The 17,407-nt window shown below is 48.7% G+C and overlaps 1 protein-coding gene across 6 annotated transcripts in view; it reads right to left on the bottom strand.

Annotated features, from left to right (window-relative positions):
* Positions 1 to 566: 566 nt before the first annotated feature.
* taok3a (TAO kinase 3a) overlaps positions 567 to 17,407 on the bottom strand; it is a 64,919-nt gene continuing 48,078 nt past the window's right edge. For 4 of the 6 annotated variants that reach the window (XM_086169769.1, XM_086169770.1, XM_086169772.1 and 1 more), the window contains exons 14-21: positions 15,484 to 15,606; positions 8,409 to 8,645; positions 6,817 to 6,945; positions 5,532 to 5,735; positions 4,776 to 5,015; positions 4,109 to 4,321; positions 3,736 to 3,918; positions 567 to 1,861 (exon numbers count right to left, since the gene is read on the bottom strand). In XM_086169769.1, coding sequence (XP_086025895.1) covers positions 1,700 to 1,861; positions 3,736 to 3,918; positions 4,109 to 4,321; positions 4,776 to 5,015; positions 5,532 to 5,735; positions 6,817 to 6,945; positions 8,409 to 8,645; positions 15,484 to 15,606 — 1,491 coding nt within the window. In that variant the 3' untranslated portion in view covers positions 567 to 1,699. Of the gene's footprint in view, positions 1,862 to 3,735; positions 3,919 to 4,108; positions 4,322 to 4,775; positions 5,016 to 5,531; positions 5,736 to 6,816; positions 6,946 to 8,408; positions 8,646 to 8,826; positions 9,019 to 9,122; positions 9,320 to 15,483; positions 15,607 to 17,407 lie in introns of those variants that run through there. The other 2 variants (XM_086169773.1, XM_086169774.1) reach the window with 2 other exon arrangements.

Below are 17,407 nucleotides of genomic sequence, written 5' to 3'. Positions count from 1 at the left end.
CAGTGGGATGATCACAGATTACGGGCAGCTCTTGAGTTACAGTAAATCTGATCAAAGTGATAAAACAACCGCAGTTCAATGAAAATTCAACCCGCGGCTGAGGAAGGGCAGGAAAAGGATACTTAATAAAAAAAAAAAAAAAAAAGATTTTATTTTTCCCAACCCTGCTGCTTTCAGCACCTGCCGCCCCGCTGATACTCTGACCCCAACTGTCCAATCAGAACTCCATTCAAAAAACACTCGTTTTAAAGGTTGGTTGTGTTTCAGTTAGACTGAATTAGTAATTTACTCTCACTAACTGCTTCCCTGCCAGTTTATTTTCAATCAGGCGTCCGGGCAAAGCCAGAGCTTTGCAGGGGTTCCGTGTTTGGGAGCCGGGACAGATGGACGTCGCTTCCAGGTGGAAATTATGCTTCGAAAGCTCCTAATCAGGCGGAATATTCAAAACCAACTGGCACTTTCTGCGCATTGAAGATGAACTTTGGGTGAAAGGTCACGGCGATGACCCCCCCCTGCTGCCAAATGACACGAAGCCTTCGAAGATGGAAGATGCGGAGCAGCCGATCTTTTGTGTGATGAGCACTTTATTTACAAATATAATTAAAAGCTCTGACAGTTTCATGCTTTCTTTACCTGGAAAAGAAAAAAAAACAAAACAAAAAAAGAAATTAAAGTGCATGCAATAATAAAGCATCGTACTGGTCTGGTTTATTAGAAAATACACAGCTCGACAGTTGTGGTTAAGAATGAAAGAAAAGAAAAAAAAAAAAGAAAATAAAATCCCATTGACAGGTGACCGAACCAGATATTCTATCTGAGGGGAGGAAAAGAAGCGCTTTAAATTTTTTTTTTTTTTAATGTATTCATTTATTTTTTATCTTAGATTTGAATGACAGTTAAAATACAATATGAAAATAAGTAAAAGCTCTCCATAAATCCTTCTATAGACAAAGTTCCCCCACACACGCCTCCGCCCGCCCCCACATGAAGCCCTTTGTGCTCGCCGGGAGTTTCACGTGTCTCGTTATTCACATTGACTGCCAGTGCAGAGAAATCAGTACGACACACACACACACACATCCGGTACCGTGGTCGCCGCGGTGATCGTCTCTCTCCCGAGTATCAAATTGTTTTTCAAAATTTGCCGTAAAAACGTCCTGATGAATAAATATCTGAAAACGTCGTCTGTTTTTTTTTTCAATTTTCTTTATAGCGCTTCGAGAGCCTGGATGATGTCATCGGGAGGGGGGGGGGGAGAAAAAAATGCCCGGTCGGTGTTTTGCTTCCCTCCCTCCTGCTCCCGTTTGCAAAAGTCACACATAAAGTCTCATCATTGCACAAGAAACACGGTGACTATGTTACCAGGATTCTTACAAAAACATGACAACTACAGGAAGTCATCAGCGTTTTTTTTTTTTTTTTTCTGTCATCATGTGACACCATGAACGAGGAGGAGGTTAAGGTGTGTGTGTGTGTGTGTGTGTGTGTGTTGGGGGGGGAGGGGGGCGCTCGAACCTGCCGTGGATTCTGCCCGTCCGCGTCGCTGGATCCGCGTTTTGTGTTTTTTTTTTTTTTGTTTTTTTTTCCCCGTAATGCATCAGTGTGTGTTCGAGCGGCGGCGTCAGCGGCACCTGCATGGCCAGGTGAGTTGGGGTCAAATGAGCGGAGGGTCCTGCTGAGGCGGGCCGACGCGGCGGCCTCATCTGTAGTCGTCCTTGGGGAAGTCCAGGGCTCCCAGGTTGCCGAAGCCCAGCCGCAGGCTCTCCATGTCGAAGCTGTCGATCTCCCGCTCCTGGCGCTCCAGGAGGTGCTTGATCCGGTCGGTCCTTTCCTTCTGAAGGGAAACCAGCTCCTCTTCAATCTGCAGACACACCGGAGAGAAACTTATGAAGATGCTTTGCAGAAATCCTTGCTTTTGCCAGTTCTTATCATTGTTATTCGCTCTTTTCGTTTCATGTTCGAGCTCCACGACCAGGACCGAAGGCGGAACCCGCAGATCTGCTGTGTGCGTCGGGCCTGAGCTGGACCGGCCCGCTGACCGGCTGCCGGTGAGGGCGCCGGGGTGTAAAAGTGATCTCATCCTGCCGCCGGCGCCTCGGCTAGATCTCTCACTCCGGTGGTTGCGTTAATGCGGCAAAAAAAAAAAAAACAAGTCGCAATACGACGGCGTCGCAGGCTACTGAAGCTACTGAGCATGCACGGAAAACTCCCGGCTCCAAACCCTGAACCGAACCGGGAGGACAATGGCGCCTCTGAAACCATGACATCATCCCTGGTCTCGGGGAGGGAGTCCCGCTCGCCGCCAGGAGGTGGCGACAGACGACGAGGGACGCCTGGCGGGTCTGAGCAGCAGCCGGCCTGCAACCGCCCCCCCCCCACCCCCTTTTTTTTCTTTTTTTTGTTGTCGGCGCGCCGTCTACTAGACCGTGACGATGACGTCGTCGCTTATGAAGGAGGCCGGGCCGTCCTGATCTCACCCCGGGGCCGAGACGCAGGACCCGAATCCTCGCCGGGCTGAAAACGACAAACACACGTTGACGTTTTTTTTTTTGTCCTTTCCATCACAGAAGCCTGAATTAAAAAAGCCTGACATCGGAAGCAGCGGCTGACAGAAAGGACTCCGGTCTGCCGCTGTTCTTGTTATTTGTCGTCGTCCGACTGCAGGTAAACTAAAGTGACCGCAGCTCGTCGCTCCCCTGCAGGGTGTTGCTGTCATGGGCACCTGCGGTGAGGGGACTCTGAGTGTGTGTGTGTGTGTGTGTGTGTGTGTGAGCTCTCATGTCCATCTGATTCAGCTCTGCCCGCTGAAGTGTGTGTGTGTGGCCTTTTCCCTCCATGACGCTCTATGAAAGAGACGTTTTACGGTTTGGACTGAAACGTCGGATGACACCGAAAATTTCCCCCTTTTTTTTTTCTCCAAAGGTATTAAGACTCTTCTCCATACAGACGGCTCATCAAAGGGTTCCTCGCCGCACCGAGAATTAACCAGAGATCGGCTTACGGCGCGTTCAGTCGCCGCCGCCGCCGCCGCTCTGCTCCCCGGACTTAGAGGTGATCTCTCCGATAGACGGAGAATAATTCAGAGAAGTAAAACCAAATCCTTTGATAATGAGGGATGTGTGTGATGATTGTCATTATTAGCAGAGCAACAAATGAGGGTCCACACACACAAACACACACACACGCACACACACACAGGAAATGAGCTCCACTCAAGCTGTGGCCGTCTCAACAGTCGGTCGTTGCTCTCCAGGTTGGGATATAATAAAACTGATAAAATGTTCAAGCGGCGCTTGGTTTCTCTGCGCTCACCTCTCACACACACACACACACACACACACACACCTTTACAGAAAGTTGAAGCTACAGTAGAGGAGGGAGAAGAGGATCCAAGCGTCGCCTGACAGACTAATCTGCGGTTTCTTCCGAGCATTAATTCGTCTATTTGACTGTTAGCTGAAGACGAAGCCTCAAACCTGCAGGACAGAGGCTCTCGATCAACCCCCTGAAAATCTGAATATAAAATAACAACTAAAAGATTATTATTATTGTTTTTTTTTGGGGGGGGGGGAGGGGGTTAAATGTACGAGACCTTCAGATTTGGATTCAAACTTTTTCAAATATATTTTGTCATTTCAAAGTGACCCGCGTAACTGGGAGAAGCTCCAGACTTTAAATCTAACGCGACGCCCCGAAGAGAGCGAGTTTTTCCGCGGAGTTCGACGGCGAACGGACCTTCTGCTCCAGGTGAGCCCGGCGCAGGGAAACCTTCTGCTCCAGCTTCTGCTGCTCGCGCTCGTGCTGCGCTTCGGTCTGCATCTTGATCTTGCTCTGGTAGGCGTTGAGCAGCTCCATCTCCTGCTGCAGCTGCTGCCTCAGCGCCTGGCACTCGGCTTCCTGGGCCTCGTCCAGACGCAGCTGACACGGCGGGCCGAGGGACGGCGACGGGGGAGGAGGAGAGGATGCGCGAAGACGGGGAAGGGAAGGAGAGAGAGACACGGAGTGAGACGGGCGCCAAATATAAAAAAAAAAATAAAGAAAGAAAACCAGGAGCGACCGGTCCTGAAACGGACGGACCGGAGAGACGGGCCGCTCCGTCTGCACTCACTGCCTGCGAGGCCATCATCTCGTTGATGCTCTGCTCGTACTGCTCGGCCAGGATGGCCAGCTTGCGCGTCTGCTCGTCCTTGAGCGCCTTCAGCACCGTCTTGTGCTCGGACTTGGGCGTGACCTCCATCTGGTGGTGGCGTAAGGCCTTGTACTGCTTGGTCTGCACCTTACACGTGTCCTGGAACTGCTTCTTGATCTGCAGCTCCAAGGCCTGCCGGAGCGAGCGGAGGGAAATGTTGAGGAAGAGCGTTTTAAGATCGGTTCTACTCGGGGTCGGATTCCTGCACCTAGAGGTCAAAAGCCACCGGGGGGCGAGAGCGCGGCTCAAAGATCTGTGATCCTTGAAGAAGAAGAAGAGACATTCAAAAAGGATGTATCTTCTCCTCCAAAATTTCCTGATTAAATTCTTACATCCGCGTTGCATCACCGCTTTATTAAAAAGTCGCCAAAACACAGAAGACCGTTGCTAGCGGCTTGCGCCATCTTGGAGCGAGATCCGGATATCGGCCGGCCGTTCGGCGACTCCTCTTTTCCAATTTCAACGACTTCTATTCGTCCTGCCGGGGAAACGTGCCGAAAACCGCCTTTTTTTTTTTTTTTTTTTTTTTTTTTTTTTGCGCGATTACCCTCCTCAAAGAGCTACGACGCCGTGCGCTCGCACTCACTTTGAGGTTTTTGGGCTGCTGCCGGAGCTCCAGCACGTGCTTGCGGTGCAGCTCCCGCTCGCGCCGGTTGTTGTACTCGATCTGGTTCTCCAGCTCGGTCTGGTGCTGCAGGCGGATCAGGTCCATGCGGAGCTTCTGCAGGGTCTTGAGCTGCCGCTGCTCCAGCTCCTGGGTGGACTCGTCGTGGCGGATCAGCATGGCGTGTTCCATCTCCTTCTGCGTTTTCTTCTTGTTCAGCTCCTGGACGGAAGGAGGAGACGGGACGCGGGGATTGGCGTTTCATTTTTGTGCACAAATACGCTGATGATGATCGAATATTCCAGCGCTTGGGATATCATGCGCCCAAAAAAAAGGGAGGAAAAACGGTTTCTCGTATAACTTCTGCTCAGTAAAAACAGTAACTCTAGGAGTTTGGTGCATTTTCCCACAGGAAAAAAAAAAACAAACTTTGTGGACATTGCAAAACTTCCTCCAGATTTACACGCCGGCTTTTCGGGATTAGGGAAATTGTTGCCTCGCTTCTCTCCTGAATAATCTTCTTACGCTTACCAGGAAACACTTTGCAGATCTTAACAACAATGGTCGTGTTTTATTTATTAATTTTTTTTTTTTAAAAAAAGGACACGCTCCCGCCTGCCGGGGAGAGCGTCCGGATCTTACGACGGCGTGGCGACGAACGCCGCGGACGGCTGATAAATCATCTCGGCCGTTCCGGTCTTATTTTCCGACGATTCGCGGACCGGACCTCCTCCGCACCTCTCGGATCTGCTCCTGCTCCAGCTCGTGCCTCTTGATCATGACTTTGCGCTTGAAGGCGCGGCAGTTCCTGTCGTAGAAGACCCTCTGCTGGGAGAGGAGGTGGGCCTCCTCCTCGGCCTGGGAGTGCTGCATGTTCTCCTTGTGCTTGGAAAGACGCTCCTGCTTCTCCTTCTTGGGCGTGCTGTGGTCCTCGTTCATCTCCTGGGAAAAGACGGACGGTTTACGAGGACGATTTGTCCATCGGGGTAAAACGCACAAGCGGGTATTTTTTCCACAGCTGCGACAACAAACCAATGTGTTGTCTCTGGGATCTGATCGCCGATCGATAAGCGCCGATCAAGATTGTTCTCATGTTAGGTTTAAACCAAAGTCAAGCTTATTTAATCCCAGCTTTTCAAAAGTGATTATTTCTGGATTCGGTCACTATTTGAACCACCCGGATGAACGCTGACATCGGGAGCGTGCGATGTTTAGCTTTCATAGGAATCGATCTGCTTCTTTTCCCATGTTTTCCCCGACCGATCGGCTCATTGATCGACGTCGAAAATATTCCGCGGATTAGCGGTTTCGGGGGAATAACTGGAAGCTGCGGCCAAATATGTTTCACACAAATATTCGGCCTCGTAAACGTGCGGCGGGAAAATGGCAAACCCCGGATGACCCCCGGCTCGAACTGCAGATGACTTTCGCAGCCGGAGGGAGGGATGACATTTTATTTTTATTTTTTTTTGCCAAATCCTACCCTCCTGCGGGCGCATTCTTCGTCTCTTTCATGGGCTTTAAGGGAATCGACAACTCCGGCTAATGCACTTAACACACCAGCCAGATCCTCGCTCTCCGCGGTGTCTAATTCCGTCCCGGCCCCTCGGTCGGCGGGAAATCCCTCCCCGCTCCTCCGACGTTCCCTTTCAACTGCGCTGACCTAATTTTGGCCACTTATCTCATAACTGAGAACACAATGCAACGCAGTTTTTGGAACCGCGTTTTCTGCGCTCGATTGGACGGTCGCCGAGGAGTAAAAAAAAAAAAAAAAAAAGAAAAACTTTGCACGTGGATTTGCATTGTGTGTGTGTGTGTGTGTGTGTGTATGAATACAGGTGTGGGTGTGTCGTGAGAAGGCAGAGTTGGGTCATGATAACTGCCCAAATGACTGCGTTGGAGATGCTGAACGTGTGTGTGTGTGTGGGTGTGTGTGTGTGTGCAAAGGAAGGCTTATTCAACAGTAAACAACACGCAGGACAATGTGCTACACATGACTGGGGGGGGTAGAGACGCTTCACACCTCCTTTATCTTCTCCTTGCAGAGCTTGTACTGCTTCTTCTGGTTATCCAGGAAGGTGGTCAGCTCCTTCTTCTGCTGGGCCACGATCTGTTGCTGGAACTTCTTCTCGTCCGTCAGCGCCGTCTTCATCTTGGGCGCGAAAAAAAAACACGGGAGAACACAGAGGTGAGCCTTCAATGCTACGTTGTCTTCATGATACGTGGAGATCCTACGGGTCAGACACACCACCACCCTGAAGGATGGCAACGCAACATGACTGAATAGAACTGATTATGAGTCACACACACACACACACACACACACACACACATACGTCTGTCCCAAACATTCAGAGTGAATTAGGCTCCAGAGCTCTCAGATATGCGGGACCTTTCCCTTGGAACGAGGTCCAGGGAGATGGAGATCTGAAACGCTTCCCGCCGGCTGGAGAATTTAAATCCATTTTAAAAGATTGAGAAGTGAACAGTCTCCAACAACACGGAGGCTTCGAACTTTATACAAATTTGTGTTGACGGCTATTCTCACTTTTTATTGCGTGTTCTTGGTTGGAGTCGGTTATCGGTTATCGGTTGGTTTATACAATCATTCCTGTAACTCTTGGAAAAGCTAGAGTCTCATTAAATCAAGGACTGAATATCTTCAACATTTTAAAATGTTTTGTGGGTTGCTTCTTTTTTTAAAAAAAAAAAAAAAAAAAAGAAAACTGATGCTTATGTTTCTTTGGAATAAAAAGTTAATTTCAACAGTAAGTAATTGCTGTAGATTCCTAAAGCTCATTACCTGCCTATTTGCGCGTGACATTTTCCCACGATTTTCCAAACAATGAAATTGATTTATTGTTTTTATGAAGGCACCTGGGTGTGGACAGTGATTATATGTGTTTAATATTGCCACTCTTTCTCAATAAACTGAACATGATCTGACATAATATACATAGTATGTCCACAGACAGTCTCGCTCTGGGTCCAATGCAGAAGAGATTCACAGCGAAAGCCAATTTCCTGAGAAATGTTTTGATAAGGTGATTAAGTTGCTTCTGCTGTGCTGCTATTAGAAGCTAAATGGTCGCTGGGAATTTTGTTAGAAAGCGAACACGTTTTATTTTGTTTACATTCCAACGACGGCTCTCATCGAACACAGTAAAGACGCTCAATCTACCTCTTTCCGTGTGCCGAGTTTGCGTGTGTCGCTCACATGTGACGTTGCGTGTTGGCGTCTCTATGTGCACACACACGCACACAAACACACACTGCTGAGTGGCGAGCCGTGTGTTAAGCATAAAGATATGCAGTGTGGGTTTTTTTTTTTTTCCCCCCAAACTGTGAAATTCTGCGACCTACTTCTGCCCTCATGTTTCACCGAAGGTGCCGTCGGTTGCGGGAAGTGACGAGACCCTGCAAAATATTTCTCGGCGCGGACTTGAAGTTGAAATCTCGGTTGAATAGTCTCGGAAACTTTTGCGGGGAATTATTTTGACAGCGTCCCCCTTGCTTTTTCCCATTAAAACCCAACTTCTGGTCCAACCAACCAACTGTTGCACAGTGAATTCAGGCCTGCGCGATCCACCGGTGTCCTCTCCCCCCGAATCCTACCTCCTTTTCCGACTGCACGGCGTGCCGCTTTGCCAGTTTCTCCAGCTCGATGTAGGCGTTGTTGGCCTGCGTCTCCACCTCCTTCTGCAGCTTGAGCCGGTGCTCGTCCATCTCCGCCTTCAGCTTGTTCTCCAGGGCGATCAGCTGCTTCTGGTGCTGCCGCCGCATCCTCTTGTAACCGGACATCTGCTCCCGCAGCTCGCTCTCCTGCTCATGCTCGTGGATCTGCTTGGTTACCTGTGCGATACGAGGGAGACGTTGAGCGACGTCGGGCGATGCCACGTTCTACTGAGGGCCAAAAAAAACCAAGAAGGTCTCGCAGGAAACGACACGGACCAACGGCAATAAATTATTAAGAATCTGAATGGCGGCAGTTGAACCCCCGAGTCGAACCGTTGTTATTGGAAATCAAACCCACCTTCGTGTAGAATTACTGCAAAATCCCCTTTGGATGAAGTTCCCACTCAAGGCCAACAAAAGCTCTTTCATCTGACCACTGCACACACACACACACACACACTCACACACAAGACACATATAACCACACACACGCTGCATTGATCAGCCAATCACAAAGATATGAGCGTGCTTAAGTCGGATGAAGTAATATAAGGCCAAAGTAAATCAACACACAACTTCACGACAGCCGGAGTGTGTCGGCGACGACGTGTCGACTTCCCCACGATCTACAAAGCGTGCGGCAGATGCACCGACCTGAGCGCAGAAGGGGTTCTCCATGTCGAGGTAACACTCGCTCCGCATCTTCTCGTAACTTCCGCCCGAGCTCCTCAGGCCAAACATGATGGCGACTTTAGCCAAGTGCACCAGCATCCAGGAACCTTGTGCCGCATCCTACGCCCGACGGAACCTTGGCCGATTTGCAGACGCCACCCTGACGCCCCCCGAACCCACCCGCCCGCCCGCCCACCCCCCGAACCCCACCCCCGTCGACCTCCTTCTACTGGACGAGCACCTCCCCCCACCACCACCACCACCACCGCCACCGCCGCCACCTCTATCCCCTGGTTCTCGCCCAGGGCACGCAGCGGCCAAGGCAGGCATGTGAAATGCGAATGAGGCAGGCCGACCCTGCAGGCCAAAGAGAGTACAGAGCGGCTCTTTAGTGGCGCTAGCACTAAGCGGCGGACAGCAGGTGGGTCACATGAATACCTCATTGAGAGAGAGAGAGCGAGAGAAGTTGGTGAGGGGGAGAGGCGAGGGAAGAAGCGGGGCTCCTCTCCAACAGTAGACGGGGATTAACCGGGAGAAAGTTGGAGATGTGATCAAATAACGAGAAATAAAGTAGATGCTAAGGGGGGAGGGGGTCGGCATTTTAACGTGCAAAGGTTGACCCCCCCCCGCCCCTCGAAGAGGTCCCCCCCCCCCCCCTCCGTAATCTGGGCTGAATCAATACCCCTACTGTAATAGCAGCTCTCAATCCCAGTCACTTGTTTGCCTGCCACCCTGCACGCTGCCACAAAGGGCCAAGTCACGTCATGTGACAGACCCTTTCACACAGGGCTCAGGGACTGGAGAGGGGATCATATTCAGTGCTGGTGTGTGTTTGTGTGTGTGAGTGTGTGGAAGGGGGAGGGGGGGGGGGCATGCAGGCTAAAGGTGAGCGCTCCGCTGAGATCACAGAAACTTGGTTAAACAGCATAAATGACATGAGGGTGTTAGCGTATAGCAGCGGCTCTGACAGCTTGGTCCCTCCGATCCGTTCGGTCGTCACAAATCCAAACAATCTTCCCCTTTTTCTGACCGCGCTGGTTTTCCCCCCGCTTCTTACTATGTTATCTTTTTTTTTTTTTTTTTGGGGGGGGGGTAGAGGTTGGATTTTTTGGGCCATTTAAATCTCAGTGTCATAATGACTGTAACAAACTCCTTAATCCCCCCCCCCCTCCATTAAGCGGCTTCGTGTCTTGAGCAAATATTACTCAAAAGCGGGGGGTTTAACCGGGCCCGGTGGCTCTGCCCGATCAATATTCAATATCGTGGTCGTGTGACCCCTGAGGCAGTTTAATCCGCATAACTGGGAAATGTGGTAAAAATGACCAGACGATAAAACCCCTGAAAGTTATTCAATGCTGGCTGAGAACAGACGGCAGACAGTAAACACAACACATTTTTGCTCAAATCACGGACTCCTACTGTCGAGCCCAAAATAACTCCGTCTGAAAACGAAAACGGCGAAATCATCTAGTCGGACGGAGGTGTTTCGGGGTATGTAGCCGCTTATAGCTGCGTGACTGACACGTGCGAGGATCCATCATGCGCTGGCCGTCGAAACCGAGGTGAAATATTTTATCGAACCCGCGTGAAGATGCCTGGCGGCCGCGGCCACGCCGCTTCTCGTCTGAGCCGGCGGTTTGGTTTGACCGACAATAACCCCCTGCCCTCGCTCGCTGCTTCAGTCCCCTCCTCTCTTCGCCGTCTCCCTCGCCCTGCCGCAAACCTCCCCTTTTTCTGACTGCAATTATGAATTCCTTCTTTCGTTGTGTTTGTTCCTGTTTTGCTGATTGTGAGCGTTAATTCTTCTCAAGTCTCTCTTTGGGGGGCGGAAAAAAAAAAAAAAAAAAAAAAAAAGATAATCTGCGCGTGGCTGATTCCATGCATCTCTCTTTCCCTTCCCCGTCAGCGCCGTCTTTCATCCCAAGTCTCAACCGAAAAGGAGAAAATATTGAAAACACGAGTCGCACGTAACGTCTCTCGAGCCGCATCAAAAAGCCGGAATATGCTTTCCTGGTTTATTGACACGTTTGTGCTTCGTGTGTCTTTTTCGCACCAAATTTCGGATGAATTTCAGGTGTCTTCCTTCACATTCAAAGAAAATCTCCTGCCAACGCAAAACCTAGATAACTCATACACTGTATGTATCACATAACAATATAGCACCGTCAAATGCTCCCTCCTTTGCCCTTGCAGACGGGACTCTTATCACCCCTGGTCGAAACCATCCCATCGCGCTCTTCGCCCTCCCTCCTTCCTCTGTGACCGTCCAGATTTCAATCTGCGCCGCTCTTTTGTCTCACATCTGTTTATCTGTCCTTCTCGCCCCCTGATATCAGCCACCTGTGTCCTTCGCCGTGACTCCCTCTTCTGCTGTCACTTCATTAACCCCTCGCTCGCCGCCCCGCATCTCATTCCTTCAACCCTCCCCGGTTGAAATTCTCTTTCAACGCACGCCTGCTGAGAGAATTGATACATTCCTCTTCTTGAAGAAGCGGGTCATTTTTCTTGTTATGTTCTGTTTTCTTGCTCCTGTCTGTCCTCTTCTTCTTCCCGTCACCGCTCACCATCTGGACCCCCCCATTCATCTCTCCCCCTCTCTTTTGTCTACCTGCTGATTCCAGTCTCAGCGAGTCGGGGCCAATCCGAGGACGTTCGCCGAGAGAGATGATGTCATCTCTTTCCGCGCCGGCACAACGGCCCGACGAGAGACGCCGTGTTTTGAATACGCGGCCGTCGCTTCTGTTCGGCGGGCGATCTCGGTTCCGGAGATGCGGCCTGGGCTCGATCTGTCAAAACCGAGCACGTTGGAATCAATCCGCGGCACCTCTGCAACATCTCAGACCTGTGGAGGATCGTCCTCCGGGGACGTAGATTCTGTTGACGCTGCACCGTTTCGGTGACATCAATAATACAATGAAGAAAAACTGAGCAGGGGAAGAGAAGGATGGGATTCAGTGAGAATAAATGTTTTTAACCAGGGGTCAATTCAGGACATCCAGGAGGCGGAATGCTCACCTTCTGAACACACACAAAGGAACCACGTGGTCATCTCTGCCGATAACGGTGTATTAGTGTGTGTGTGTATATATATTATATATTTATACGCACACAAACATATACAAAAAATATACATATATACACACACACACATATACAGGACTGTCTCAGAAAATTAGAATATTGTGATAAAGTTCTTTATCCGCTGTAATGCAATTAAAAAAAAACAAAAAATACTTTTTCATGATATTCTAATATTTTGAGATAGGATTTTTTGAGTTTTCTTAAGATGTAAGCCATGATCGGCAATATTAAAATAATAAAAGGCTTGCGATATTTCAGTTGATTTGTAACGAATCCAGAATGTATGACATTTTATGTTTTTGTAATTGCATTACAGAAGATAAAGAACTTTATCACAATATCCTAATTTTCTGAGACAGTCCAGTATATATAGATTGAGAGAGGGAATTTTTATTCATGTTTGTCTATTGTTTGTATAATACTATTTATTGGTTCCTATCCCTCTACAATGTTTCATTTAAATGAATTGCACTGCCCCTTTAAATATCTTTCTTTTTTTTTCCTGAGATACATAAATAAAGTTAAAAGAAAAGGCAAATTACTGTCACGATACGACATTTGCCAAATGTAAAAGCGTCAAGATTAGGTCTGATATGTGGTCTGGTCAGACAGAGACATAGAAAAAAAAGCTACAGATGCTATAGTGTGTTCTCTAAAAGCTTGAAAAAAGTCAGCGCAGGTGAGCACGGCTCTTGTGTCTGCAGCCATAGCTAAAAAAGAAAACACACTTCACTAACATGTGCTTAGAGACTTGTTGTCGCTCTGATGCGAGCGATGGAGTGGTGTCATATGAGGGCACCGGCGAGGAAGCCTTCATCAAAAGCCAGACACCAAAGGGGATGTTTCAAAGAGAATGTTTGCCCGTGTGGAAAAAAAAAGACCGACAGTCTAGATTAGTCCTGATGTTTCAGACAGGACTGTTTTTAATTTCACCACTCGTCTCATCCTGGATATTCTGAGTGTTGGTTTGTTTAGAAGGTGACTACATGGTGGTGTATCTTCACTAACGGCGCCGACTGGAAATGCAGTAGTTTCATAGCTTCTGTCAATGTCCCTGAGAGAATTTCATGACGGGAGGCCTGGGAGATGTAGGAAAATGTCCTATTTTGTGATTCATATCAGATTTTTTGGTGTATTTTCTAAACAATTCTTCAACTTTGCAAGTCACATAATCATGAAATGAAAAGAGGCCAGGAGACAAAAACTGTTCACGCGCTTTGGCTCACTCAAATCATTTGACCCCTTTACTTTGCCATTTAAATCCGTGTCACGATCCAACAATATCCTCGATTTTCGCCCCATAAATACATTTTGATCGCAATTTCAGATAATCTCACGAGTTCTTTACGCCTCTCTCCAGCTGTTTCCGGGCTTTGTAATTCCGATTTATTTTCGACGGCGGCGGATCCGATACCCAGCTGTACATATCAAAAGACGTAATAACGATCTTTTTCTCTTTTCCCCACACAGTTTATTAAAAGTGATATTGCGTTGTATTGAAAACGCACTGAAAACATCTGAGAGGCCGATCCCAGACACACAGAAAATGTCCCAGACGGATCTTCTTTCTCATTCTCTCTGATGTCTCTTTTAAAGACCTGACAAAGGAGAGGACTCACAATTAAAATCAGTGGGTCATGGATGGTTTAACACACACACACACACACACACACGCACGCGCGCACACATACACTCTTGCACACAACAGCACAACTACTTACTAGTTACTAGACCTTGTTTCCATGACAACAGACAAGGAGGGCGAGAGAGAGAGAGAGAGAGAGAGAGAGAGAGAGAGATATGGAGAAATCCACCTTCATTAGTGGCATCAGATCAGAGAATGATGCATTAGAAGTGCGGGTGAGGAAGGACTGAATGGAAGCGGGGGCTGACGCCAACGACAAGACGAGCAGAGGAAACAAAAGGATGGGAGGGCAGACGGAAGAACAAGTGGAATCTGTAGGTAGAGACAGACACAAAGAGATAAATACGGCGAGAGGGAAAATAAGTGGAATGTTTGGAGAGTTAAAGTAGCTTTTTTTTTTTTTTGACAGGAGAAACGGGGAAAGGGAAAAGAGACTTCTCAGAGGAACAAAAGAAGTATTGTGGCTGTAAAGCATGTCTGATGGTTCCAGTGTAAACCGACATGGTGTTTCTTCACCTCTGAGACATTACGTCATATTTCGACTCCGTATCAAACCTCCACACACACACACGCGCGCGCGCGCACACACACAGATGAGTCTCGGCAGCGGAAAGGAAATACGACGTTGTCCCACGTTTGACCCGCTGTGCTACGCCGGCGTGAACTTGGCGGCCAGCAGTTTGGGGACCAAACGTGGCTCCGAGTGGTGAAGCAAAAACAACCAAATCCCTTTCTGGCCGTTTGCACAAAAAGGAGGAAGTTAATCACCTCCAGCAAATCTGCAACAACAGGAAGTAGCCCGGATGCAGACGCCTGCAACAGATCCCTTAACATCTGCTGCCAGAGCCAGAAGCAGGTAACTGCAGAACCAGAGAGACAGCGGTTTCAGGACCGCAGCTCTACGGCTGCATTTCCAGTGTCCTACACTCCTTGATGCTCGTCTTGTCCTGCTGCGAACCTTAATCGGGATGTTTTTCTAAACAGACCCAACGAGTATTTTGCAGCCAAAGCCATGAAGTTGCACGTACAAGTCGGTAGAACTTCACAACGCCGATGACTCGACTGCAGTTCTGAAACTGCTGCCTGAGGGTCTGATCCAACCTGGAATAAAGCAGTCTGAAGGTTTAAAACCAATGTTGGAACGGATTCTGAACTCCACTTCATGGAGTCATATATCACGGACAAAAGGGCTTCTGGCAGAGGAGACAGGACAGGAAACCCGACGGTGTGTAAAGGAAGCGGATTCCTTCCTCCTCTGTCACAGGCCGCTGGAACCTGTGAGGAGACGTGGATCCAGAGGAGGCGTGGCAGATCCACGCACGATACCGTCACACGATAAGTTCCTGTGGGATCGAGAGCTCAACATCTTCGATCGGCCCTTCGCAACCGAGCCGGCAAATATTTGTGGCGAGAGGACTTGGACGGCCTGAGCCTCAGCGACGAAGACTGTGATTAAATGTCAAAACAAAAAGACGCCTGCGTGAACCGCAAACATACAAATGGCAAAGGGTGGAACTTTGCGATAGTTCGGCGTGAACCGAAAAAAGTTGGGAGAGCTCGTGAAATACAGGCTTCCACGAGACTTACTTCATTACGCCTCCGACAACTCTGACTCACCAACGATGCAGATTTGATGGTGGCGAAGCGACCCTGGTTCTTGTAGTTCTGGCCCTGGCTGCGGTCGCAGGAAGCCAACATGTGGTCCCGGTGAATCCCATCGTCCCAGTTGTACTGATGGTCCTGTGAGGAAGAGCGGACGAAGACGAGAGATGTAAACCGAAGAGCAGATTGGATAACAAAAGGTCAGGGGTCACGCAGAGGAAAACCGCGTTAAAAGGCAAACTCGACTTAAACCGTGCCGACTTTTCACTGACGCCTTTTTCAATCACGATCCCCCCCCCCATCCCCGCTGATTTTCAGCGTGACACATTTTAAAAACGTCAAAAGGAATCTTTGGCGTTTGCCGATACTGAGCCGGGCGGAACTTTGCGAGCGTGATGAAATAACATCCAACTCGGGCAGCGAAGAACATTTCCAGTTTTCCTCATCTTCTGATGAGGGAACTTCTTCTGCGCTCGAAAACAATGTGTGTCAGTTCCACTTGTTCTCTGTTCGGCGGCTGAACTTAAAACGACCACTTGGCTGTCTATTCATCGGGTGACATCCGTCACCGCTCTCTGTCAAAATACAAAGAGCGGATGAAGAAAGAGAATGACAGAGCGCTGACAGCCCTCTCGGCAAAGACTTTTTTTTTTTTTTTTTTTGAGAGCCACGTGAGATAGTCAATAATAAGTCGGGCATTGTGTCGACCTGCGCGCTGTGAATGTGTGTGCGCGGGGTCGAAGAAGGGGAAACGCCGCGGCGTGCGCGCTCGGCGTCGACGTGTGTGCACAGCCCTTTGTTCTCGGAGTGCGAACGGCGCGATGAACTCGGAGCGATCCGCCGCACGGAGCAGCGTGTCGATGGTTTCCATGGTTTCCGGGAGGATGGTATTACACGCGCTTTTGAAAAACAGCGCGAGGGGCCCAGGGGATGATCGCAGCGAGCCACGTGCGCTCCACATTCCTCAAGTCGTCGGCTGTCGCTCGAGACGGGAAGCGATTGTGCTGAAAGGTTGACAGTAATTTGACGATACCACTTTTCTTTTTACAGCGAGTAATGATCAGATTCATTCATTTCGTCCATTCGTTTCGTTCTCATTTGTAATGACGTTCACTTAAGATTTCACTAGTCAGACTGTGGAAGCTGAAGGTCAAGGGCACTGTGACCAGCAGAGCACCAGATTTTTTTTTACACAAAGTCTCAGGATCCTTGAGGGGTGAAGGTTACATCCGAACACTATTTTTGAGATGGTTTAATATGCAAAAAGTGAGAGGCCAACTTCACCTTGACATGTTATGGCCAAAATAATTTTAAAGCCATCGTTTATCCCTTCAAAAAAAATCATGATATGAATGTGGACACTGATGGGACCTGGATCTCCACAGTCAGGCACCTTCACATAGTATTATTAGAACACAATATTTCTACTAGAATCTTAGCTGAAGTTAACAAATTGACATCAAATCTAAGATTAGAGATGGTCTTGTTATGATAATTATATTATCTCCGGTAGAATATTCAACATTACCATAATTCTTGGTGATATTATAAAATAATACAGGGACGCATTAAAAAAGGTGTGTTTTGAAGTGGGGGAATGAATCAATGTTTCATTACACACACACACACACACACACACAGCGTAGATATCGCCCATTAGAATGACATTTTTGCTCTATTTACATCAGACTAAATGTCATCTGAATTCCAGTCAGTGACGGCTCCGTCCTCCCCCTGCGTGTTCCACACCTTCAAAAAGCTGGACGCACAAAGAGAATCGGTAACGTTACTTCGGGCCGATACAGGGTTTTAATCGGCGTTTCCCCGATGACGGCACATTTCTAATCAGAATGCCGCAAAGACTAAGTCCAAATGGGTTTGGATTGAAACCGCATTCCATGGCTCTGAGCTGTTGGGCTTTATGCTGAAAGAGAGACAA

The sequence above is a fragment of the Fistularia commersonii genome, chromosome 22, assembly GCF_037954325.1.
Source record: "Fistularia commersonii isolate RoL2024-O1a breed Wild chromosome 22, RoL_Fcom_v1.0, whole genome shotgun sequence".
NCBI classification, from domain to species: domain Eukaryota; kingdom Metazoa; phylum Chordata; class Actinopteri; order Syngnathiformes; family Fistulariidae; genus Fistularia; species Fistularia commersonii.
The sequence above is the reverse complement of the archived record's forward strand: the minus strand, read 5'-3'. Positions and strand labels throughout refer to the sequence as shown.